The 26622-nt window shown below is 39.6% G+C and overlaps 1 protein-coding gene across 2 annotated transcripts; it reads right to left on the bottom strand.

The window, feature by feature from the left end:
- Positions 1–26330, bottom strand: LOC106580201 (spindlin-Z). 2 transcript variants are annotated; one of them, XM_014161007.1, is made up of 6 exons: positions 26235–26330; positions 7086–7181; positions 4132–4180; positions 3766–4013; positions 1900–2133; positions 1–1732 (listed from the first exon to the last, which is right to left on the bottom strand). In XM_014161007.1, exons 2-6 carry the CDS (start codon positions 7135–7137, stop codon positions 1533–1535), a joined length of 783 nt encoding a protein of 260 aa, XP_014016482.1. In that variant the 5' UTR covers positions 7138–7181; positions 26235–26330; the 3' UTR covers positions 1–1532. The 2 variants fall into 2 exon arrangements, with proteins under 2 accessions (XP_014016482.1, XP_014016480.1); XM_014161005.1 differs by having other exon boundaries at positions 7086–7265.
- Positions 26331–26622: the final 292 nt, after the last annotated feature.

Genomic DNA, 26622 nt, shown 5'->3' on the forward strand with positions numbered 1-26622 from the left:
TTTAGACAACAAATTCTTTGATAGAAACATTTGGCACATAGACATGAAACAGGCATGTAGAATTGAAGGTAAGTCATAAAAATACTTCCAAAATGTATCACAATGCTAACAAGAAGATAATTGATACACTATATTTCTTGTAAGCCACATTAATAATCGTCTTTCATATACATTGAGTGTACAAAAGATTGAGAACACCTGCTCTTCTCATGACAAACTGATCAGGTGAAAGCTATGATCCCCTTATTGATGTCACATGTTAAATACACAACAAGTTTAGATGAAGAGGAGAAGACATGTTAAAAAAATGATTAAGCCTTGAGACATGGCTTGTGTATGCGTGCCATTCAAAGGGTGAATAGGCAAGTGCCTATATAAGTGCCTTTGGACGGGGGTAGTAGGTGCCAGGGCAGGGTATGGTAGTAGGTGGAACTCAATATTAGGAAGGGGTTCTTAATGTTTTGTACACTCAGTGTATAGTTAGTTATGTGTATCAATCATTATCCTTTTAGTGTTTTTGACAACAAAGTTGCAATACAGTAGCTCTAGCAAAGGAGTAAGAGTGAAATGTGTTAATACAAATTTTAAATCAGATTTGGATGATACAGAGTATTACATAACAAAACTAATCATTTCAGGTTGAAGGAAATTAAAATTAAGTTTAAAGCCACAGTAAACCAAAAATATTATAATTGATGAACTTAGAACAACCAATCAGTCAAATTGCTAAGGGAAATGACTCTAATACAATTTCGATTTGACAGAGTAGTAGAGGTCTAGACACCCATTTCGGGAGAATGCAAGTGTGGCCGATGTAAAATAACACTGATTAAAAACTAAAAGGAAGAAGCGCTTGGATTTCCTTGGTCTCAGAAACTAGCCTTATGTGAAGGACAATTTCACAGTGGCAGTTCATACAAGTACAGAAGTAAGGAATAAAATCACAGAATTTCATGTAATACCCTTCTTTTAAACTGATTACTAGGGTGTTTGACTGATACAGTAATATGCCATTTAGCAGACGCTTTTCTCCAAAGCGACTTACAGTCACATATGGATGGGGGAATCGAATCCACTACCCTGGCGTTACAGGCGCCATGCTCTACCAACTGAGCTACAAAGGACCACAGCTGTTGGACTGATGCATGCTAAATTCTGAGGATGTTAAACCCATAAGTTAACAAAAGTGGTGGAAACATGTTACGAGAACCTCACAAGAATTAATTTAAAGCATCATAGACAAGAAAAATAAATAAAAAAATCTCACTTTTCTTTCACGTTAAGAACTTTGATTAGGCTCCTGGTGTCTGGCCCAATTGAACAGAGTAAATGTTCAGACACGGTGAATTCTGCAGAGGTCTCTTTCCAAACAAAAGTGGACTTCAGACAAAGTACACTAAAAGCTTTCGCATTGGAAGCAGTGACACAGGAAATGACAAGTTTCACATTCGTAGCCTGTGAAATTGATGTTGTCTCAAAGAAATCCTGGAAACATTTGCCACGGTCTGTGAATCAATGATTTTCTCAATGCCCTAAGACGTTTTTACTAAATCATAGACATAGATGTGAAAGTCGTCATCAAACTTGATGAAATACACAGAGGGTTTGGCATCAACCTGATGGATAACCATGCCTGTCCTTTTGCCGCCATCCTCTTTGGCATATTCCACTTGTTTGCCAACAAGGCTATCCACCACTTCTCCAGGTTCTCTCTCGGTTGGGGTCGAGTCATCTGCAAAAGCATAGAATATTACCAGCTTTAGTGAGAATTTGTTGACTACATTTATGTAGTATTGCATCTACCGTAATACAACTTAGAATTACATGTTTTTAAAGAGAGTGATATGGAGACAAACAATGCCTAGTGTTAACACAAAATATAATTTCTGATGGACTCACTTGAATCAGGCATTATACGGAGATCCCCCTCTTTGTAGTCATCCAAGAGTTGGTACATGTACAAAACAGGGTCCTTTTCGTAAGTAATGTAGAACCATGTGTTCATAATGGGAGCCCGTGCTAGCACCATGCCCCTCCACTCCTCCTTTGGTCCTTCATCTTGCTCAAACATGTGCTCCACTGCTTTGCCTATCATGGTTTCTGCTAGCTGTGCATCACTGACGCGAGCTGGAGCTGCATTACAGAGAGCAGTTTCAAATTTATAGCAAATATGGCTATGAAAAGACATGTAAACTAATTTGTAACAAACTCAGCAAAGAAAGTAACGTCCCTTTTTCAGGACCCTATCGTTCAAAGATATTTGAATTTTTATGAATTAACTTCACAGATCTTCATTGTAAAGGGTTTAAATACTGTTTCCCATGGCTTGCTCAATGAACCATAAACAATTAATGAACATGCACCCATGGAACGGTCGTTAAGACACTAACAGCTTACAGACGGTAGGCAATTAAGGTCACAGTTATGACAACTTTGGACACTAAAGAGGCCTTTCTACTGACTCTGAAAAACACCAAAAGAAAGACGCCCAGGGTCCCTGCTCAAATGCGTGAATGTGCCTCAGGCCTCAGGCATGCTGCAGGGAGGCATGAGGACTGCAGATGTGGCCAGGGCAACAAATTGCAATGTCCGTACTGTACTCTAACACAGTGCTACAGGGAGACATGATGGACAGCTGATCGTCCTCGCAGTGGCAGACCACGTGTAAGAACACCTGCAGGACAGGTACAAGATGGAAACAACTGCCCGAGTTACACCATGAACACACAATCACTCCATCAGTGCTCAGACTGTCTGCAATAGGCCGAGAGAGGCTGGACTGAGGGCTTGTAGGCCTGTTGTAAGGCAGGTCCTCATCAGACATCTCCGGCAACAATGTCGCCTATGGGCACAAACTCAGTCGCTGGACTGGCAAAAAGTGCTCTTCACTGACGAGTCGCGATTTGGTCAGATTTGCGTTTATCGTCAACGGAATGAGCGTTACACCGAGGCCTGTACTCTGGAGCGGGATCGATTTGGAGGTGGAGGGTCCGTCATGGTCTGGGGCGGAGTGTCACAGCATTATGGGACTGAGCTTGTTGTCACTGCAGGCAATCTCAAAGCGGTGCGTTACAGGAAAGACATCCTCCTCCCTCATGTGGTACCCTTCTTGCAGGCTCATCCTGACATGACGCTTCAGCATGACAATGCCACCAGCCATACTGCTCGTTCTGTGCGTGAATTCCTACAAGACAGGAATATCAGTGTTCTGCCTAGGCCAGCAAAGAGCCCAGATCTCAATCCCATTGAGCACATCTGGGAACTGTTGGATCGGAGGTTGAGGGCTAGGGACATTCCCCCCCCAGAAATGTCCGGGAACCCGCAGGTGCCTTGGTGGAAGTGGGGTAACATCTCACAGCAAGAAGCAGCAAATCTGGTGCAGTCCATGAAGACAAGATGCACTGCAGTACTTAATGCAGCTGGTGGCCACACCCCAAAACTTACTTTTGATTTTGACCCCCCCCCCTTTGTTCAGGGACACATTATTCAATTTCTGTTAGTCACATCTCTGTGGAACTTGTTCAGTTTGTCTCACTTGTTGAATCTTGTTATGTTCATACAAATACTTACGTTACATTTGTTGAAAATAAACGCAGTTGACAGTGAGAGGACGTTTATTTTTTTTTTGCAGTTAATAAGGTATGCATGATCAAATAGAACCAATGCACTCAAGTTAGATGTGTAACATACTCATACTATACAGACAAATGTAATATGCTTATGGCTGAGCAAGGCTGACTTTTGTCATGTCTTCACAATACCTACCAACTCGGTCTGGTAAAACCTCCAGGCCTTGCACCCTCTCATCTTTGTGAAGCTCAAGTCCATAGATGCAGTCAAATCCATCATACTTGATCAGGTAGAGAGATGGGTTGACAGGGACTTGATCGAGAACTGTTCCTTTCCACTGGGAAACCTTGGTATCTTCCTTCCACTGGTGCGTTATCCTGCAACCCACTATGTTTCGTGTGGGTTGGGCAATAGGCTTGCTTGGACCGATATTCTTCTGCTTCCTATAGAGATCCCAATTTAAAAAAGTACGTAATGTCAAATCAATATATCCACACATCTGTCTGTTTGGAAGCCAACCCGCTTTTGGTCTTATGCCGTCTCTACACAACGAGAACTTACTTGTGGGAATTTTTCTTCTTGATCAGATTTGCAGATACCCCAGTATTCCCTAAAATGACAAACAAACGTGTGCATGAAGTATCTCCCCAAAATTACAATAATAATCACCCTACAGAAAGTATTCATACCTCTTGACCTATTCCACATTTTGTTGTTAAAGCCTGAATTCTAAATGTATTAAATATATTTTTTCCTAAATACACCATAATGACAGTGTAAACATGTTTTTTGAAATTGAGAAATGTATTGAAAATGAAATACATACAGTTGAAGTCAGAAGTTTACATACACCTTAGCCAAATACATTTTAAACTTTAAACGTTTTTCACAATTCCTGACATTTAATCCTAGTAAAAATTCCCTGTGTTAGGTTAGTTAGGATCACCACATTATTTTAAGAATGTGAAATGTCAGAATAATAGTTGGGAGAATGACTTATTTCAGCTTTTATTTCCTTCATCACATTCCCAGTGGGTCAGAAGTTTACATACACTCAATAGTATTTGGTAGCATTGCCTTTAAATTGTTTAACAATAAGTTGGGTCAATTCTGGCCCATTCCTCCTGACAGAGCTGGTGTAACCGAGTCAGGTTTATAGGCCTCCTTGCTCGCACAAGCTTATTCAGTTCTACCCACAAATTTTCTATGAGATTGAGATCAGGGTTATGTGATGGCCACTCCAATACCTTGACTTTGTTGTCCTTAAGCCATTTTGTCACAACTTTGGAAGTATGCTTGGGGTCATTGTGCATTTGGAAGACACATTTGCGACCAAGCTTTAACTTCCTGACTGATGTCTTGAGATGTTGTTTCAATATATCCATATAATTTTCTTTCCTCATGATGATATCCATTTTGTGAAGTGCATCAGTCCCTCCTGCAGCAAAGCACCCCCACAACATGATACTGCCACCCCCGTGCTTCATGGTTGGGATGGTGTTCTTCGGCTTGCAAGCCTCCCCTTTTTCCTCCAAACATAACAATGGTGATTATGTCCAAACAGTTCTATTTTTGTATCATCAGACCAGAGGACATTTCTCCCAAAAGTACAATCTTTGTCCCCATGTGCAGTTGCAAACCGTAGTCTGGCTTTATGGCGGTTTTGGAGCTGTGGCTTCTTCCTTGCTGAGCGGCCTTTCAGGTTATGTCGATATAGGACTCGTTTTACTGTGGATTTAGATACCAGTTTCCTCCAGCATCTTCACAAGTTCCTTTGCTGTTGTTCTGGGATTGATTTGCACTTTTCGCACCAAAGTACGTTCATCTCTAGGAGACAGAACGCGTCTCCTTCCTGAGCGGTATGACGGCTGTGTGATCCCATGGTGTTTATACTTGCTTACTATTGTTTGTACAGATGAACGTGGTACCTTCAAGCGTTTGGAAATTGCTCCCAAGAATGAACCAGACCTGTGGAGGTCTACAATTATTTTTGAGGTCTTGGCTGATTTATTTTGATTTTCCCATGATGTCAAGCAACGAGGCACTTAGTTTGAAGGTAGGCCTTGAAAAACATCCACAGGTACACCTCCAATTGACTCAAATGATGTCAATTAGGCTATCAGAAGCTTCTAAAGCCTTGACATAATTTTCTGCAATTTTCGAAGCTGTATAAAAACAGTCAACTTAGTGTATGCAAACTTCTGAGCCACTGGAATTGTGATACAGTAAATAAGTGAAATAATCTGTCTGTAAACAATTGTTGGAAAAATGACTCGTGTCATGCACAAAGTAGATGTCCTAACCGACTTGCCAAAACTATAGTTTAACAAGAAATTTGTGTAGTGGTTGAAAAATGAGTTTTAATGACTCCAACCTAAGTGTATGTAAACTTCCGACTTCAACTGTAAATCTCATTTACATAAGTATTCACAGCCCTGAGTCTTCCAATAGATTTTCAAGCAGATTTAAGTCAGAATTGTAACTCGGCCATACAAACTCTCCAGTCCTGAAAGATTACAAGCATACCAGCCATCAAAATATGGAGAGTGGTACTTAGTAATGTGTTGTATTTACCCCAAACATTACACTTTGTATTCAGGACAAAAAATATATTGCATTGCCACATATGTTGCAGTATTACTTTAGTGCCTTGTTGCAAACAAGATGCATGTTTTGGAATATTTTTATTCTGTACAGGCTTCCTATTCTCTCTGTCAATTAGGTTAGTATTGTGGAGTAACTACAATGTTGTTGATCCATCCTCAGTTTTCACATATCACAGCAATTCAACTCTGTTTTAAAGTCACCATTGGCCTCATGGTGAAATCCTTGAGCCGTTTCCTTCCTCTCCAGCAATTGCGTTAGGAAGGACGCCTATATCTTTGTAGTGACTGGGTGTATTAATACACCATTCAAAGTGTAATTAATAACTTCACCATGCTCAAAGGGATATACATTTTTATTTTTCTATTTTACCCATCTACCAATAGGTGCCCTTATTTGCAAGGCATTGGAAAACCTCCCTGGTCTTTGTGGTTGAATCTGTTTGAAATTCACCGCTAAAGGACCTTAAAGATAATTGTATGTGTTGGCTACAGAGATGAGGTCATTCAAAGATCATGTTGAACATTATTATTGCACACAGAGTGAGTCAATGCAACTTGTGACTTGTTAAGCACATTTTTGTGCACATGGGGTTGAATACTTCAATTTATCAAGGCATTTCAGCTTACATTTTTTAACTCATTTGTAAACATTTCTAAAAACATAATTCCACTTCGACATTATGGGGTATTGTGCGTAGAGCATTGACAAAAAAATCAAAATGTAATCAATTTTAAATTTAGGCTGTAAAAGAACAAAATGTTGAAAAAGTAAAGGGGTGTGAATACTTTCTGAAGGCAGTGCATATTACTGTATCATACTTAGATCTTAAAAAACCCATATGGTTTAGTAGTCTGTCATGTGTAACGTTTCGGCTACATTCATGTACACAAGGCGTGAGTTTCTCTCACCCCCATCAGCTCTGGGGCGCTGGCCTGGCATCTTTCCAAATGGGGTCTTCATTGATATACATGTAGGTGAGCAGCCAGGCTGTGACAATGTATCTACTAGGGAATCAGGAGAGAGAGGGACAGAATGCAGGTGGTGGCACTAGGTGGGAGGATCACTCCCATCCAGTGCAGGAAAACAGACTGTTGAAAAATGAACATCTGTTAAACATGTGGCACAGAAGAGAAACTCTGCAACATTATCATGAATGACTTTGGGGTAGAAAATGCCATAATTGGCAATTATCTCCAAATGTAACTGATATGAACACAGTCAGTCATGCTGACTCATGTGTGCTATAGACATATCCTTCAGCTATTACACAATCATATAGTTTAGCTGCATAAAAACGTCTGAACAGTAAATCATTTTTGTTGCAGGGTTACTTAAGGGCTTTCAAATCAAACTGTTTTGTCAAATGTGTCGTAAACAACAGGTGTAGACTAACAGTAAAATATTTATGGGCCTTTCCCAACAATGCAAAGATAAAATAGAGAAATAATAGAAAAGTAATAACATGTAATAAAAGTAATAATACATAGACAATAAGAAATGATAACTTGGCTACACGGGGTACCAATCCTGAGTCGATGTGGAGTGGTACAAGTTAATCGAGGTAGATTTGTACATATAACTAGGAATAAAGTGACTAAGCAACAGGATAGATAAACAGTCGCAGAAGCGTATGTGATGAGTCAATCAAGTTTGTGCAAAAAGGGTCAATGCAGATAGTTAAATAGTAACCAAATAGCTACCCGGACTAACTATTTAGCCATCTTATGGCTTGGGGGTAGAAGCTGTTCAGAGTCCTGTTGATTACAGTCTTGGTGCATCAGTACCGCTTGCCGTGCGGTAACAAAAATAACAGTTGTCTTGGGTGGCAATTTTTAGGGCCTTCCCCTGACACTGCCTGGTATAGAGGTCCTGGATGGCAGGGAGTTCGGCCCCAGTGATGTACTGGGCCGTATGCACTACCCTCTGTGGCTGGATGCCAAGCAGTTGCCATACCAAGCAGTGATGCAGCTGAGCTGTGGTCAATGAACAGCAATCTCACATAGGTGTTCCCTCTTGCCCAGGTGGGAGAGGGCAGTGTGGATAAGCATCCGGATTAGTGACCCACTCCTTGAAAGCGGCAGCTCCATCCTTTAGCTCAGTGCGGCTGTTGCTTGTAATGCATTGTTTCTGGATAGAATATGTACATATGGTCAATGTGGGGACGACAACGTCAATGCACTTTATAACAAAGCCAGTGACTGATGTTGTAAACTCCTTAATGACATTGGATGAATCCCGGAACATATTCCAGTCTTTGCTACCGAAACAGTCCTGTCGCCTAGCATCTGCTTCATCGGACCACTTCATTATTGGTACTTCCTGTTCAAATACTTCCCGTTTGAGTTTTTGCTTGTAAACAAGAATCAGGAGGATAGAGTTACGGTCAGATTTGCCAAATACAGGGCGAGCTTTGTATGTGTTTCTGTGTGTGGAGTAAAGGTCCTCTAGTTGTGCAGGTGACATGCTAGTAGGAATTAGATAAAATGGATATCAGTTTCCCTGAGAGTATTTTCTTGTTTGCTTATGGCCTAATACAGCTCGTTGAGTGTTGTCTTAGTGACAGCATTGGTTTGTGGTGGTAAATAGACTGCTACTAAAAATATAGATAAACTATTGGTAAATAGTATGGTCTACAGCTTATCATGAAGTATTCTAAAACGCAGGAGAGAAGAACCTCGAGACTTCCTTAATATTAGAGATTGCGCACAAGCATTTGTTGTTAACAAAGAGACACATCCCTCCCCCTAACCTTACCCAACGCTGCCGTACGGTCTTGACAACGCATAGAAAAAAACAGCTAGATGTATATTATCCATGTCCAGCCACGACTCAGAGAAACATAGGATATTACAGTTCTTCAGGTCCCGTTGATAGGATAGTTTCAAACGGAGTTCGTCCAGTTTGTTCTCCAGTGATTGTACATTCGCAAATAGAACGGAAGGTAGAGGCAGATTATTTATTTGCCGACTTAGTTTCATCCGAGAGCCTACACGTTGGCCTCTCTTTCGCCGTCTTTTCCTTTCCCCGAGTCTCTGGGATTAGGGCCTGGTCCAGGGTGAACAGTTTGTCCTGTGCCGCTGGAAAAAATCTTCATCCAAATCAAGGTTAGTAATAGCTGTTCTGATGTCCAGAAACTATTTTCAGTCGTAGGAAATGAAACAGAATTGGTCAGGAGCCCGTAAAACAGCAGCTATCCATTGCAACGCCATTCTGTTTCCACAGTGATTTCACAGTCTCTGCAAACGGAGCTACAGAGCACAGTTTGTATCGTGTTCCAAAAAAAAATATTATTCAGCTGCAAAACAATACGTAGAACTACTTAGAGCTGCGTAAACGAACCTCCGTCGGAGCCATTGCTTAGACTGCGTAGAGCCCTTAAGTCTAACACACCATAGGAAAACAGTTTTTTTTTATATTTATTTATATACAAAAAAAAAAATGGTTTCCTATGGTGTGTTAGACTTAAGGGCTCTACAGTCTACGCAATATATATATATATATATATATATATTCAGTGAGTCATAATTACAGTACAGAGACCAGGTAAGCCTAACCATACAGAGGTCAATAGACTATTTACACTGAACAAAAATATGAACCCAACATGTAAAGTGTTGGTCCCATGTTTTATGAGCTGAAATAAAAGATCCCATAATTCATCCGTATGCACAAAGTTTCTCTCAAATTATGACAAATGTGTTTACATCCCTGTTAGTGAACATTTCTCCTTTGCCAAAATAATTAATCCATCTGACAGGTGTGGCATATCAAGAAGCTGATTAAACAGAATGATCATTACACAGGTACACTTTTTTTTACATTTATAAACAAAAAATTATTCCGCACAGCAATGCCACAAATATCTCAAGCTTTGAGGGAGCAAACAATTGGAATGCTGACCGCAGGAATGTCCAACAGAGCTGTTGCCAGAGAACTGAATGTTAATTTCTCCACTATGGGCCAATGTCATTTTAGAAAATTTGGCAATAGGTCCAACCGGCATCACAACTGCAGACCATGTGTAAAAATGCCAGCCCAGGACCTCCACACGGTGGTGGTGGGGTTATGGTATGGGCAGGCATAAGATACGGACAACAAACACAATTGCAGGAAGAACCAGTGACGCAGTCAATACGGAAGTGGTCCGATGAAGCGGATGCTAAATTACAGGATTGTTTTGCTAGCCTATCAGGACTGGAATATGTTCCGTGATTCATCCAATGGCATTGAGGAGTTTATCGGTCAGTCATCGGCTTCATTAATAAGTGCATAGACGCAGTTCTGTCATACAACACAATGCTACAGATGTCTCAAGTTTTGAGGGTGTGCGCAATTGGCATGCTTACTGCAGGAATGTCCACCAGAGCTGTTGCCAGAGAATTTTATGACCATTTCTCCACCAATGTCGTTTTAGAGAAATTGGCAGTATGTTCAACTGGCCTCACAATCGCAGACCACGTGTATGGAGTCCTGTGGGCCCCATGGTAGCGTTGGGGTTATGGTATGGGCAGGCAGGCATAAGCTACAGACAACGAACACAATTGCATTTTAAATCGATGGCAATTTAAATGCACAGAGATACCGTGACGGGATCCTGAGGCCCATTGTCATGCCATTCATCCCTCTCAATCACCTTATGTTTCAGTATGACAATGCACGGCCCCATGTCGCAAGGATCTGTACACAATTCCTGGAAGCTGGCCTGCTTACTCACCAGACATGTCACCCATTGAGCATGTTTGGGATGCTATGGATCGACGTGTACGACAGCGTGTTCTAGTTCTCGCCAATATCCAGAAACTTCGCACAGCCATTGAAGGAGGAGTGGACCAGATGCATGTGAAATCCATAGAGTCGGGCCTAAGCGTTTTCCTTATATGAACTGTAACTCAGTAAAAACTTTGAAATTATTGCATTTATATTTTTATTCAGTATAGTTACTTCAAAGTTAAATAGCTACCCGGACTAATGGCATTTACCCTTTTTGCACTAACTTTTTTGATTGATAATAAACAGTATATGTTATCTATCCTGTTGCCTAGTCATTTTATTCCTAGTTATATGTACAGTTGAAGTCAGAAGTTTACATACACCTTAGCCAAATACATTTAAACTGTTTCACAATTCCTGACATTTAATCCTAGTAACAATTCCCTGTTTTAGGTCAGTTAGGATCACCACTTCATTTTAAGAATGTGAAATGTCAGAATAATAGAGAATTATTTATTTCTGCTTTTATTTCTTTCATCACATTCCCAGTGGGTCAGAGGTTTACATACACTCAATTAGTATTTGGTAGCATTGCCTTTAAATTGTTTAACTTGGGCCAAACCTTTTGGGTAGCCTTCCACAAGCTTCCCACAATAAGTTGGGTGAATTTTGGCCCATTCCTCCTGACAGAGCTGGTGTAACTGAGTCAGGTTTGTAGGCCTCCTTGCTCGCACACTCTTTTTCAGATCTGCCCACAAATATTCTACAGGATTGAGGTCAGGGCTTTGTGATGGCCACTCCAATACCTTGACTTTGTTGTCCTTAAGCCATTTTGCCACAACTTTGGAAGTATGCTTGGGGTCATTGTCCTTTTGGAAGATCCAAAAAGTCCGATCTTTGTCCCCATGTGCAGTTGCAAACCGTAGTCTGGCTTTTTTATGGCAGTTTTGGAGCTGTGGCTTCTTCCTTGCTGAGTGGCCTTTCATGTTATGTCAATGTAGGACTTGCTTTACTGTGGATTTAGATACTTTTGTACCGGTTTCCTCCAGCATATTCACAAGGTCCTTTGCTGTTGTTTTGGGATTGATTTGCACTTTTTGCACCAAAGTACGTTCATCTCTAGGAGACAGAATGCGTCTCCTTCCTGAGCTGCATGACGGCTGGTGTTTATACTTGCGTACTATTGTTTGTACAGATGAACGTGGTACCTTCAAGCGTTTGGAAATTGCTCCCAAGGATAAACAAGACTTTTTTTTGAGGTCTTGGCTGATTTCTTTTGATTTCTCCATGATGTCAAGCAAAGAGGCACTGAGTTTGAAGGTAGGCCTTGAAATACATCCACAGGTACACCTCCAATTCACTCAAATTATTTCAATTAGGCTATCAGAAGTTTATAAAGGCTTGACACCATTTTCTGAAATTTTCCAAGCTGTTTAAAGGCACAGTCAACTGAGGGTATGTAAACTTCTAACCCACTGGAAGTGTGATACAGTGAATTATAAGTTAAACAATCTGTCTGTAAACAATTGTTGGAAATGTTTTTTTTGTGTCATGCACAAAGTAGACGTCCTAACTGACTTGCCAAACTATAGTTTGTTAACATTTGTGGAGTGGTTGAAAAACAAGTTAATGACTCCAACCTAAGTGTATGTAAACTTCTGACTTGAACTGCGCATATCTACCTCAAATGTCTCCACCAACTCGGTACTGCTACCCCGTGTTTATAGCCAAGTTATCATTACTCATTGTGTATTTTTCATTAAGCGTTATTACTTTATTATTTCTGTACATTGTTGGGAAGGGCCCTTAAATAAACATTTCACCGTTGGTCTACACCTGTTTTTTATGAAGCATGTGACGAATAACATTTTATTTGCATCTTGGAAATAGACCTGTAAACACATACAACAGTCAGAAATATTAAATATTAATATTTATGATGAACGTAAACTTTTTGGTAGCGGTTCAATATACAACTTTCAAAGTCAAATTTGCTCATTCAGTGCTGTATGGTCCTGCCTGACAAAAATGCATACAGTTACACTGCAATAATCCCAACATCCTGATAGGATCGTTCAATGTCATTTCAGCAAGCCATGACACCCACCATCTCAGATCGTTCTGAAGTAATTTCTGTAGTTAGATAAGATAAGCATTCCTGCAACATTTTTTGGTTGAAATATAATTTGACCTTTGAGAAATTTAAGCTAATTGATTGCACCGAAATATACCATTTTAAATTTATAGGATTCATATAACATTCAAGAAATATAGTACCTAACATCCAATTTGGACCAACCTGTTTTTTTTTTTACTATGTGTAAGACATGAGGAATCCAAAGTAATTGTCAAAAGCCACCTATGGACCCCCCATCCTAAGAATGAGTATACAGTATCAATCAGTTCTGTATGATAAGTAGTATGGAGCTGCAGCTCTGAGTATTGTTTCTTCATCCTATGTAATGTATTATCAGTACATTTGGTGGGGGTTTTTCCCATCTTTTCAACAAACAGCAGCCAAGCATTGATGATCATGTCACCAGAATAAGACCCTCGATATTTATTGGAAAGGAGCATCAAGCTCATCACCATGCACTTTCACCACCCTGTGAAGTTCATCGTAACGCATTTCATCTGTAGCCTAAAACTGCATGGTTTCCCGACGAGTCGTAGTGGGAGGACCACCCAACATGTAATCGCGTGACTCCCAAGTTCACTTCAATATGATGGTTGTTATATCAATTTGCGCTAAAAACGTTTCCACCGACATTCTTGCATAATTAATTTTACTGACACAAAAAGATCACACCCTAGAGTATTTTGTTTTGTCAACGTTTGGAAGTTTACCGACAAATGTTCTGTTTCCATCAGGCTTGTCATGACATTTTTGTATTTTACAAGCATAAAAAAGGTTGGATGGTAACCACAGAGGGCTGCTGAGGGAAGAACGGCTCATAATAATGGCCGGAACAGAGCAAATGGAATGGCAACAAACACCTGGAAACCACGTGTTTGATGCATTTGTTACCATTCCACTAATTCCGCTCCAGTAATTACCACGAGCCTGTTCTCCCCAAATAACGTGCAACCAACCTCCTGTGATGGAAACCTGGTTATTGTTAGAAAAAAAAGTTGGGTGCAAATCGGATGTTAGGTTCTATATTTATTGAATATTAGGCCTGTATGAATCCTACAAATTAAAATGACCAGTTTGGGTGCAATCAATTAGCTTAACTTCTCAGAGACCATTATATTTCAACAAAATGTTGCAGGAATGCTAATCTTAACTATTTCTAACAGAAACAGTGTCAGAACAATCTGAGATGGTGGGTGTCGAAATCCTCTCGTGCTTTTTGAGGTGGAACAACCCCTAAAAGTTGCTGTGTGTGATCTTTTGTTGTTGCTGGGGATTGACTGTGAGGAAGTGGTCTTTGTGTGCCATGTTTGATCAGCTCCACATCTGCAACCCTTTTACTGTTCATCAAAGCCCAGGGATCTTCTTCAAATGTACATTGCATTATATTATTTTATAGTATGAAGAACACAATTGAACATAGCTGAATAAAATAGAAAATATATTTTCCCCAAACGATGAGGGAGTACGCACATGTGGCTATTCTGTGTTGGGCTGTTAACAAAGAAATAGGTACTTTTATGCTTAGAGTTAGAGTTACTTAGAGTTAGTGTTACTTTCGTTGTTGGGCTACACAGAAGCCCAACAGACCCCTTGACTTTTTCCACATTTTGTTACAGCCTTATTCTAAAATGGATTAAATCGTTTTTTCCCCTTCATCCTTCTACATACAATACCCCAAAATTACAAAAGCAAAAACTGGTTTAGACATTTTTGTAAATGTATAAAATAAAAAAAAGCTATGTAAATATCACATTTACATAAGTATTCTGTCCCTTCACTCAGTACTTCTGTTAAAGCACCTTTGGAAGTGATTACAGCTTAGTCTTCTTGGGTATGACGCTACAAGCTTGGCACACCTGGATTTTGGGGAGTTTCTCCCATCCTTCTCTGCAGATCCTCAAGCTCTGTTAGGTTGGATGGGGAGCGTCACTGCACAGCTATTTTCAGGTCTCACCAGAGATGTTTTATCGGGTTCAAGTCCGGACATTGAGACTTGTCCTGTAGCCACTCCTGTGTTGTCTTGGCTGTGTGCTTACGTTGTCCTGTTGGAAGGTGAACCTTCGCCCCAGTCTGAGGTCCTGAGTGCTCTGGAGCAGGTTTTCATCAAGGATCTCTGTACTTTGCTCTGTTCATCTTTCCCTCGATCCTGACCAGTCTCCCAGTCTGTGTCTCTGAAAAACATCCCCACAGCATGATGCTGCAACCACCATGCTTCACCGTAGGGATGGTGGCAGGTTTCCTCCACATGTGACACTTGGCATTCAGGCCAAAGAGTTCAATCTTGGTTTCATCAGACCAGAGAATCTTGTCCTTTAGGCACCTTTTGGCAAACTCAGTGCCTTTTTACTGAGGGAGGGGCTTCCATCTGGCCACTCTACCATAAAGGCCTGATTGGTGGAGTGTTGCAGAGATGGTTGTCCTTCTGGGAGGTTATCTCCACAGAGGAACTCTGGAGCTCTGTCAGAGTGACCATCGGGTTCTTGGTCACCTCCCTGACCAAGGCGCTTCTACCCACGATTGCTCAGTTTGGCCGGGCGGCCAGCTCTAGGAAGAGTCATGGTGGTTGCAAACTTCTTCCCTTTAAGAATATTTGAGGCCACTGTTCTTGGGGACCTTCAATGCTGCAGGAATGTTTTGGTACCCTTCCCCAGATCTTTCCCTCGTCACAATCCTGTCTCGGAGCTCCATGGACAAATCCTTTGACATCATGACTTGGTTTTTGCTCTGAAATGCACTGTCAACTGTGGGACCTTACATAGACAGGTGTGTGCCCTTCCAAATCAAGTCCAATCAATTGAATTTACCACAGGTGAACTCCAATTAAGTTGTAGATACATCAAGGCTGATCAATGGGAACAGGATGCATAGCAAAGGGTCTGAATACTTAAGAAAATAAGCTATGTTTTTATTTTTAACACATTTGCAAAAATTCCTGAACCTGTTTGCTTTGCCATTATGGGGTATTGTGTGTAGACATTATCGCCGGTGTGATGTGGCAGTAATACGGTCACCGTAACAGCCATAGCAATGATAGAGTAATTATCTTTGATCGCCAATGCCATTGTTGTGAATTGCCAAACCGGCCATTCACAAATTCAGAGCGTTATCATGATCCTCAGTTAATTCATCGCATTTCATCTCGACACTGAGCGCGCTCAGGACGCACCCAGAGTATAGCATTGCTGAATCATACAAATGTTGTAACGGCAGTCAAATGACAAAAGTAAAATTACCAAAGTTGCTAAGCTTGCTAGAGAACCTCCAATGAATTACAGAATAACTTATCCTATACTGTATTTGACAAAATAGAATTGATGATTATACAGATAGCATATCAGCTCATGAATAACAGAGGTGAAGAGTGCGAAAAGTTTAAATATCAAGGTATTTTGACATGCATAGGGGAGAGACATGCTTTGATAATGCAACCTACATATTACAGAATAAAGTTAGGGATTTTCATGTGAGACGGGAGTCAGGATTTGGGGTTTTAGTGAGATTGGGACTGGAAAGGAAAACAGCCTAGGCTCTAGGACAGAGTTTGGTAAATCCTGCTCTAGGACAGGTGAAGATAGCATTTTCCCTTATGTCTCTCTGTATTGTTAAAAGACTTCATGTCTATGACAGAGATGCATATGTAGGTCAATGAACAATTCACTATCAAATTTGTGACTGTCTGAAGAGACAGGTCAAAGAGGCACACATTCTTTTATAAGCTATACTGTAGAGGTTTCCTGTAGGGTTTGTTAACTGCATTCGGGTCGCATGTGCAGCCCGGCAGTGTCAATTATGTGTGTGCTTTGAATTTATGCAGACTTTTTGTGAAGTAAATACACTAGGCTAAAGGCTTCCATTCAACAACCTGTTTAGATAACGTGCCATTTCATTTTTTGCTAATCTGATGCCTCTCATGTGTATTTTGTGGAATTGCCTTAGTGCCGACATTGGGGGGAAATGTTTTAATTGGCTACAGGTCATCTGCCTCACCTAAAGCCCATTCTTGTGGGAAGCTGCTATAGAGCACCAAGCGCTAACAGTCAGTATCTGGATAATATGTGTGAAATACATGTGATATCAGAGAAGTATATTTTCTGGGTGATTTAAATAGACTGGCTCTCATCAAGCTGCCCACTCAAGAAAATGTGTTGTCAGTCAACCTACCAGGGTAGTTACAAACAGCACAGGAATTAAATCATCAACATGTATTGATCCCATCTTTACTAATGCTGCAGAAATTTGCTTTAAAGCAGTATCCATAGGATGTAGTGATCACACTATAGTAGCCATATCTAGGAAAACTAAAGTTCCAAAGGCTGGGCCTAATATAGTGAATAAGAGGTCATACAATAAGTTGCAGTGATTCATATGTTGATGTAAAGAATATTTACTTGTCTGTGGTGTTTAATTAGGAGCAGCCAGACGCTGCACTTGACAGATTTATGAAATTGCTTATTCCAGCTAATAATAAGAAGGCACCCATTAAGAAAATGACTGTAAAAACTGTGATGGGTTCTGACTATAAACTTGAAATATCCTTAAATCAAGTCACTAAGGGAAGAGAGGGGAATCCAGAATGTTTACATTCTGTCAGAACATGTTATTGTTAGACATCAGGTATCCTATGGAAAGGAGAATGGCCACAGTCTGGTTTCAGTTGTTGGGATGCAATTTGAAATACTTGCTACACCAGAAGTTAATGGTTATCTGAAAGGGGGAATGGGGGTCAATTAAGGTTTGATATTAGCCAGGGGCTTGGGAATGTTACTGAGTAAGGGATAGGCAATTACATGGTTGTGGTCACTGATAAGGGTGGAGAGCTGTGGATTATTGAAGAATGGGGGCCGAGGTCAGGTCACAATAAGGGAGAAGGAACAGTTTATTACCCACATCACTTAAACTTCCTGCCTAGCAATAAAGATGTAAAGTGGGGAATACATACTTGTTCTGGTGGGAACATGTATTTTGTCTGTTCAACTGTCTGAACCATTGGGTGAATAAACTTGGTTTGAGCTTGTCCTAGTTGTCCGGTAGTTTTTACTCTTTTTATTTAGAACCTAACAACTGTTAAATCCCCTTGGATTGATGAAGATTTTAAAAACTGTATGGTTGAGAGGGATGAGGCAAAAGGTATGACATAAGTCTGAAAGCCAAACTGATTGGCAAACGTACTGCAAATAAGAAATCATGTGACTAAACTATACGATGAAACAAAAAAAAAATGTATATAAAGAATGATAGTAAAAAGCTTTAGAGCACCTTAAAATTACATTTTGGGAAAAAGGCAAACTCAGCTCCATCATTCATTGAATCAGATGGCTCATTCATCAAAACCCACTGATATTGCCAACTACTTAAATTACTTTTCATTGGCAAGATAAGCAAACTTAGGTATGACATGCAAGCAACAAAAACACTGACACCACACGGGTCATTCTCATGAAACCATTAAAATACCATGGCAGTAATGATTTTAAATATAAAACATGTCATTTAGTAATATAACAAAATATCATAATAAAGATAAGTGTTCTCTACCTTGCACAAAGAGTAATTTCAACATAGGAATGAATTATTTTTGTATTTTAATGCATTTTCTGCTTCAATTCTCATTACCGCAACGCATCCAGCTCTGTCTGAATGTTTTTTGTTGTTGTAATTTAAACAGAGTAAAATATTCAGAAAAAATAAAGGGATGTTCTAATAGATGTTTTCAAATGACAGAAAAATGATTAACTGAATATTCATGTATGATAATTATGAAAAAAGTGGAAAAATCAAGTGTCCATGACTGATGTCATCCTCCGCAACATTTAAGGACTGAGAATTTTAAATAAAGTTTGATTTTGAATGAAGCAACACATCTGCCAGTACCTTCAAGATGGCTACCAGGTAAGCAGATCTCTTTATATTTCTCAAGTTAAAAAGTTAAACAATCTCGTCAGACTGTGTTCATGACAGTATTGATTATCATTACCAATACAGGTAGTTTTCCACATTTAGAAAAACGTTAGAATTTTTAATCTATGAAAATATACTTAATTAATGTCGAATTATGTACATTGAGTAAAATTTGCTTAGTCATCATGTCTTCTCTATTGTTAGCTAAGGTTCCTCATCCTCCGCAACATCATTCTCACTTAGCGCTACAATTTAAGGCCAGTTGTGGTAGAGAGAACTTCTGTTTCGGTAATGAGAATTGTATCATACAGACTATATTTTTTAAATATATATGATTAACTATTAATTTAAATATTATTTATTAAATGTTGATATTTTGCTTTATGTCCTGTTTAATTGCAGACAGTTAGCAAGTGACAAAAAGAAAGCTTTAGCGAAGGCTAGACTGAATTCAGAGAAAAAGTTTACATCAACCCAGAACTGCTGGAAGAGTACAGAAGGAAGGCGAGAGAAGATGTTAGGGTTTGGAGAGGTTACAGCAAGAGTAATTAGCATATATATAGTCTATAGGAATCCTATGTCCTCATACAGTGTCTATAGGAAGTCAATACCCTACAGTGTTTAGAAGTCTACACATGCGGGCACACACATCCACCACAAACGCACACGGTCACACACACAGAATCAGTAAGCCATTTAGTTTATACTATAGGATGTCCACACAGTCTGTAAGCCATTCAGTCCCTACTGTAGGATGTCCATAACAGTAAGATTTGTCCCATGTTTTGAGACATGCTCATTTCATGTCATGCTTCCTTTCCATCTCCAGATATCAAAAACTAAAAATTGTAAAATCAAGAAAACTCAAGATCTGACAAAGAAGCACATGAAAATAAGGAAAAAACAGTGGCGGGAAAACGCAAAGGTATTACAGAAGAAAAAAAACATCTAAAAGCTGTATTGGACATAACACAATCAAGCGAGGAAAATTATACACTTCAACATGTTCAAGAAGAAAAATGAAGTTGAGGAAATCTTCAAAAAGACACAGCCTCCTCAAGAGAACAGACATTCTCACCTCAGCAGGTAAATGTCCCTGCCATCAACTCACCCTCCTAAAATAAGAGACACCAGGACCAATGAAGACATCTACCCCAAATTAATCACCCAAAAACAGGAACAGAAGAAAGAAAGAAAACACTATCAAAATTGAGGTCAAAGTTGCACTACACAAGAGAAGCTGCTGGAGAGGACCAAAGAGATGGTCAACCTAAAGAAAAGACTGAAAAGACTTGAAATGATGGCCAAGAGGAAGCAGGTAATTGTCAACATGGAAGGCAGAGAGGTCCAGAAAACTACAAAGAGAGGTCCGAGAACATTATCCAATAACAGCCGGAGAAAAATAATCCGCAAACTTGTTAGCCACTTCCTTCATCAAGATAATCTTCACTGTAATAAATGGGAAATCCGGAGAAATTCGGAAAAAGGGCCAGATATTCCGCAAGAGAACCTTAACGGACACTGGCAAATCTTCATAGACTTCTATCTGAGAATCCAAGGAACAACCTTTCCAAGGCTAAATTCTTTAAACTTAAGCCATTTTGGATTGGCATGCGAAGAGTCAGACAGAAAAACAAGCGCTTGCAAAACGCATGACAACTTTGGCTTGAAGATAAAGAAGCTGCACCAGCTTGGGGCCATAGAAACCTCAACCCCAAGGGACACTGTACAGGCCAGTGTGTTTAGTGACGATGACATGTGCTGTTCTAATGTTCTCATATGTGTTCTCTGTTTTTAGCCTGTTTGTTATGTTCTTTTGAAGCACTGCAAAATTAAATTGATTGAACTTGAATCCATGATTGTGCCAATATTATCTCATTTATTTTCTACTTTAAATGTCGTGTTTTTTTTACCATACCTCAGTCTTAGTATACTTATTATCATTACCAAAATCAACCTTGTTTCCAAACCTGTATATCATTACCGCAACAGGTGTTCATTTAATAATGAATGGAAAAATAGTAGTTTGCTTGATGGCACAAGGACATCAAAAATATTAGGTTGTAGATTGCGGAAGGTGTGAGAAATCAAATCAAATAAATTTAATTTAAAAATATATATTATTTCACAGTTTCAAGTAACTGTGCATGACTGTTTATAATAAAAAACAAATTGAAAATATATTAGCTTTCCGAATGGTCTTGACGTTTTCAGACCGTTACGGTAATGAGATTAAGGACTTGTTTTGGAAAATATGTTCAAAAAGGTGTTAAATTGTCAGTAAATATTTTTTTATTAATGCTCAAACATTTCAGACCTTGTTATTAATGCCTAAAAAGTTAATTTGTTGATGCGTGTCTTTTTAAAGATTTCATGTTTGAAATCAAGATTTCATGAACACCCACAGATCTAAGTATCTCTGACCAAATTATGAAAGACAAGAAATGTACTTTTGAATTCCGTAAAGTCAGTGTGGAATAGGTGAATTTTTTTGTTGTTGTCTATCAACAACGACAAGCCACCGGGGTCTGACAATCTGGATGGAAAATGACTGAGGATAATAGCGGACGATATTGCCACTCCAATTTGCCACATCTTCAATTTAAGCCTACTAGAAAGTGTGTGACCTCAAGCTGGCTCAAATAGCCGACCAATCAGCCTGTTACCAACCCTTAGTAAACTTCTGTAAAAAAAATTAAATAATGTTTGACCAGATACAATGCTATTTAAAACTAAACAAATTGTCAACAGAATTTCGGCATGATTATAGGGAAGGACACTTAACAAGCACAACACTTCCACAAATTACTGATGATTGGCTGAGAGAAATTGATGATAAAATTATTGTGGGGCTGTCTTTTTAGACTTCAGTGCAGCTTTTGACATTATTGATTATAGTCTGCTGTTGGAAAAACATATGCATTATGGCTTTACACCCCCTGCTATAATGTGGATAAAGAGTTACTTGTCTAACAGAACACAGAGGGTGTTCTTTAATGGAACCCTCTCAAACATAATCCAGGTAGAATCAGGAATTCTCCAGGGTAACTGTTTAGGTCCCTTATTTTAATCTTTACTAAAGGACATGCCACTGGCTTTGAGTAAAGTCAGTGTGTCTATGTATGCGGACGTCTCAACACTATACACGTCAGCTACTACAGCAACTGAAATGACTGCAACACTTAACCTGTTAGGGCTAGGGGGCAGTATTGACACGGCTGGATAAAAAACGTACCCGATTTAATCTGGTTACTACTCCTGCCCAGTAACTAGAATATGCATATAATTATTGCCTTTGGATAGAAAACACTCCAAAGTTTCTAAAACTGTTTGAATGGTGTCTGTGAGTATAACAGAACTCAAATGGCAGGTCAAAACCTGAGAAGATTCTGTACAGGAAGTACCCAGTCTGACCATTTCTTGGCCTTCTTTGCCATCTCTATCCATTACAAAGGATCTCTGCTGTTACGTGACACTTCCTACGGCTGCCATAGGCTCTCAGAAGGCGGTAAAAAGCTGAATCGTGGCTTTGCAGGCTCTGGCTGAAAAAAAGTAGCGCGTTTGGGTAGTGGCTGGTTACAGTACTGTGAGACTCAGGCTCGTGCCCGCGTCGACCGAAAGCTTTGTTTTCTTTCCTCTGTTTAGCTAAATGGACATTCCCGGTCGGAATATTATCGCTTTTTTACGAGAAAAATTGCATAAAAATGGATTTTAAACAGCGGTTGACATGCTTCGAAGTACGGTAATGGAATATTTAGATTTTTTTGTCACGAATTGCGCCATGCGCACGACCCTGATTTACCATTTCAGATAGTGTCTGGGACGCACGAACAAAACGCCGCTATTCGGATATAACGATGGATTATTTTGGACGAAACCAACATTTGTTATTGAAGTAGCAGTCCTGGGAGTGCATTCTGACGAAGACAACAAAAGGTAATCAAAGTTTTACAATAGTAAATGTGATATTGGTGAGTGCTAAACTTGCCGGGTGTCTAAATAGCTAGCCCGTGATGCCTGGGCTATGTACTTAGAATATTGCAAAATGTGCTTTCACCAAAAAGCTATTTTAAAATGGGACATATCGAGTGCATAGAGGAGTTCTGTATCTATAATTCTTAAAATAATTGTTATGCTTTTTGTGAACGTTTATCGTGAGTAATTTAGTAAATTGTTAGCGAATTCCCCGGAAGTTTGCGGGGAATTTGCTAGTTCTGAACGTCACATGCTAATGTAAAAAGCTGGTTTTTGATATAAATATGAACTTGAACAAAACATGCATGTATTGTATAACATAATGTCCTAGGGTTGTCATCTGATGAAGATCATCAAAGGTTAGTGCTGCATTTAGCTGTCTTCTGGGTTTTTGTGACATTATATGCTAGCTTGAAAAATGGGTGTCTGATTATTTCTGGCTTGGTACTCTGCTGACATAATCTAATGTTTTGCTTTCGTTGTAAAGCCTTTTTGAAATCGGACAGTGTGGTTAGATTAACGAGAGTCTTGTCTTTAAATAGCTGTAAAATAGTCATATGTTTGAGAAATTGAAGTAATAGCATTTCAAAGGTTTTGAAAATCGCGCCACAGGATTCAACTGGCTGTTACGTAGGTGGGACGAATTCGTCCCGCCGGTCCCATAGAGGTTAAACATTTAGTATTGTAGATATGTAGTGGAGTAATGTAATATGATGTGCTGTTTTATATTTTGTTTTACATGTAATGGAAGTGCTTTAATATGTTTAATATGTACCCCAGGAAGAGTAGCTGCTACCTTGGCAGCAGCTAATGGGGTTCCCTAATAAATACAAATACCTAGCTATACTAACTAATCTCTAAGTTACCTGAGGTCCCCCTCAGAGGTTCGGTCACTCTCCACTTCTGCTGGGAGTGCCCCAGTCCGTAATCAATGCCAACCATCCACAGTTAATAAAATCAGCCAAATTATCATCCTACCTGACTTACAAAGGAATAAAAAGAAATATGCGGGTTGTGACCTGCAGGACTTTTTGCCACATTCAACATAAGAAACTCCACCCACAGGCCAATTAGGCATTGGAAAGATCTAAAGGCAAGTCTGTTTGTGACAGCCCTTTCACAGACTTAGCCTCACAACCAGACAACCAACCATTCCACTACTGGAGTATCCCCAGTGTCATTCAGGCTGCGATAACATTCCAGTTAGTCAATGGGTCTCTTTGGTATGCAAGCTGCATCTGCTGACTGCCTATAGCAAACTGTATAAATGGAAACTGATCACCCAACAGCCCCAATACCCGCCAGTCATACAGGAAGGATACTACCCTTGTCACTGCAGCTTGCCCAGAATGACCAGTTAGCTGTGCAAGCTGGTCAGGCCGCAGAACTACAACCACAACTGGCTACTTTGTCTCCTCTCCCTTTATTAAAAACACACTCATTTCCTGGAGACCTCAAAGACTTTGGATCAACCTTGCACACTTAATTTTAGTGGGTAAAAGAGGGCTGTACATATACACTACTAGAGTAGCTGAGTGTGGTATTATGGTTGCTTTCCTGTAACTTGGGTACGCTACTGTGTGTTTGTGTTGTGAAAGGCTTGTTATTATATTTTGTAGAATTGCCCATTGTTGATATGCTGTAAGTGTGTGAATGAGATTAAAACAAACACATTGAAGTTGGCTTCGGCTATTCAAACACAGAGGCATGGCAGTGCCACTCATAGTTAGATATACCAAGAGCCTTATGAAACCATTTTAAAGACAGAATAACACATACAAAATGAACAAGGGCTACTAACATGCAGGTGAAGGTGTTGGAGTGTAATCATGTTGGCCATATTGGATTCAGAATAAAATTGATTCACAGCAGCCTTTGTAGCATAAGTGTTGTAAACTACACTATTCTGGAAACAAATTAATTTGAGGGCATATTGAATGAGGCAAAATATAAAGATAATATGTCATGGCCCCATGACTTAATTGAAATACTAAGGGCTAAAAGATACAAAATCCTTTAAGGAACATTAGACCCCCCCCAGCCACCCCCCCCCCAAAAACATATTTTGATGTCTGAGCCCACTTGTTTTCCTTAGCGCCAATTACAATAGTCACAACATGAAAAAACGTGTAGCCTTACTGTTCGCATTTTTTGTCAGGCAGGAGCATACAGCACTGAATGAGAGCAAATTTTACATGGATAGTTGTCTATTGAACAGCTACCAAAAAGTTAAGTTTACATTCATCATAAATATTCATAGTTATATATATTTCCACCTATTGTATCTGTGTGTTTACAGGTCTATATTTCCAAGATGCATTCAGACAGCCTAATGCTGTTTGTTTATGTATGTAGGGCTGACAGGTGACTACTTTTATTCCAAATTAGAGCAATATCAGAGCTTGCAATATTGGGTTACATGAGCTTATGTGGCCCACTCCCTTCAGTCAGGCATTATTCTGCCCTTTTTGAGTTTTGGGGGGTGTTTTCTTTAGAGCAGATTACAATAGCCACAACATAAAATAAAAAGTGTTACTGTATGTATTTTTTAATCAGGCAGGATCATTTAGCACTGTTTGAGTTAAGGGGGTGTGTCACAATATCTATCAATTTAACCACTTTTGCAGTAAAAAGAATGTCACACAACCATCCACTTCATACACGAGACCTTAGAGATATGGAAAAACGTGGTTTATTTACCTCGGGTAGGGGTATCAAGAAAATGTGGGAGCCTTGCCACTAGCCTAAAATTCTTGAAATTGTATACACAACTGGGATTAAAATTAGCCCCACCCAGTTCATACATGGTTTAAAAATATATATTTACCTACAGATAACATTAAAACAATATGCATCTGTCTCATTGCCCCCGACCTAACTATACTTTTATTTAAAAAGACATGGAAAGCAGTTATAGCTAAGTAAATCTACTCAATATTCTCTGGAGTGAACCAAGAATGTATAGGATTGCTATTTATACAATAAATAAAAAGTCAAAGGGAGGAACTATTTTGCTTGCAGTTGCATATGTAAACACATGTGCATCCTGAAGCACTGATTCGCTTGAGTGCCAAATAGGTGGATTGACTGGATTCTAACAATGTCAGCCATGTTGAACCAGCAGTACATACAAACCCCGCATCAGTGTGCAAAAACGGCGCAAGCGAACAAAGGAAGGGAAGGTATATGGTCTGTCTGACATGCATTCGAAATGCAAACAAAAACCAGTTTTATACACAAATGTCCCATGCACCCTCATAACTCCCATGGAAACTAGTGGTCGTCTGAGTCCATGCATTTCATTTTCAATCGAGTGATTCGTTTGAGGGTTGCTTACCCGATGAATTGTAAATCGAATTAATTGGTCCCCTCTCGCATTTCCTCCAGCTCCGTTTGCATGCAACCCTAAAGCAATGACCGAATCCACCGCTGTAAAGCAGGCAAGAATAATTAAGTACTTCCGGGTCATCGATTTTTGGAATCCTTCAGAATAAGAGTCCCGTCCTGTATACTGGTAAATTAATAATTAGGTTGAAAATGGTGGAAAATTTGCACAACTATCTTTATTTTTCATACTTGCTATTATACATGGAATAATAAAAACTATTTTTTGTCAACAATGTTTTCTGTGTGTGTACTATCATTTATTGCACCGTGTACAATTTGATGTACGTTGTGCTGCTGTAAAAGGGGGGCCCATTCTACTCAGGAGCACTTCTAGTTTC

This window comes from Salmo salar, chromosome ssa20, assembly GCF_905237065.1.
Source record: "Salmo salar chromosome ssa20, Ssal_v3.1, whole genome shotgun sequence".
NCBI classification, from domain to species: Eukaryota; Metazoa; Chordata; class Actinopteri; order Salmoniformes; family Salmonidae; genus Salmo; species Salmo salar.

Coding starts and splice junctions, on each gene's coding strand:
- LOC106580201 (XM_014161007.1), bottom strand. CDS start 7,137: ATGAAGACCCCATTTGGAAAGATGCCAGGCCAGCGCCCCAGAGCTGAT. Junction 4,181..7,085: donor GCGCCCCAGAGCTGATGGGG/GTGAGAGAAACT, acceptor TTGTCATTTTAG/GGAATACTGGGGTATCTGCA. Junction 2,134..3,765: donor GGTTTTACCAGACCGAGTTG/GTAGGTATTGTG, acceptor TCTGTAATGCAG/CTCCAGCTCGCGTCAGTGAT.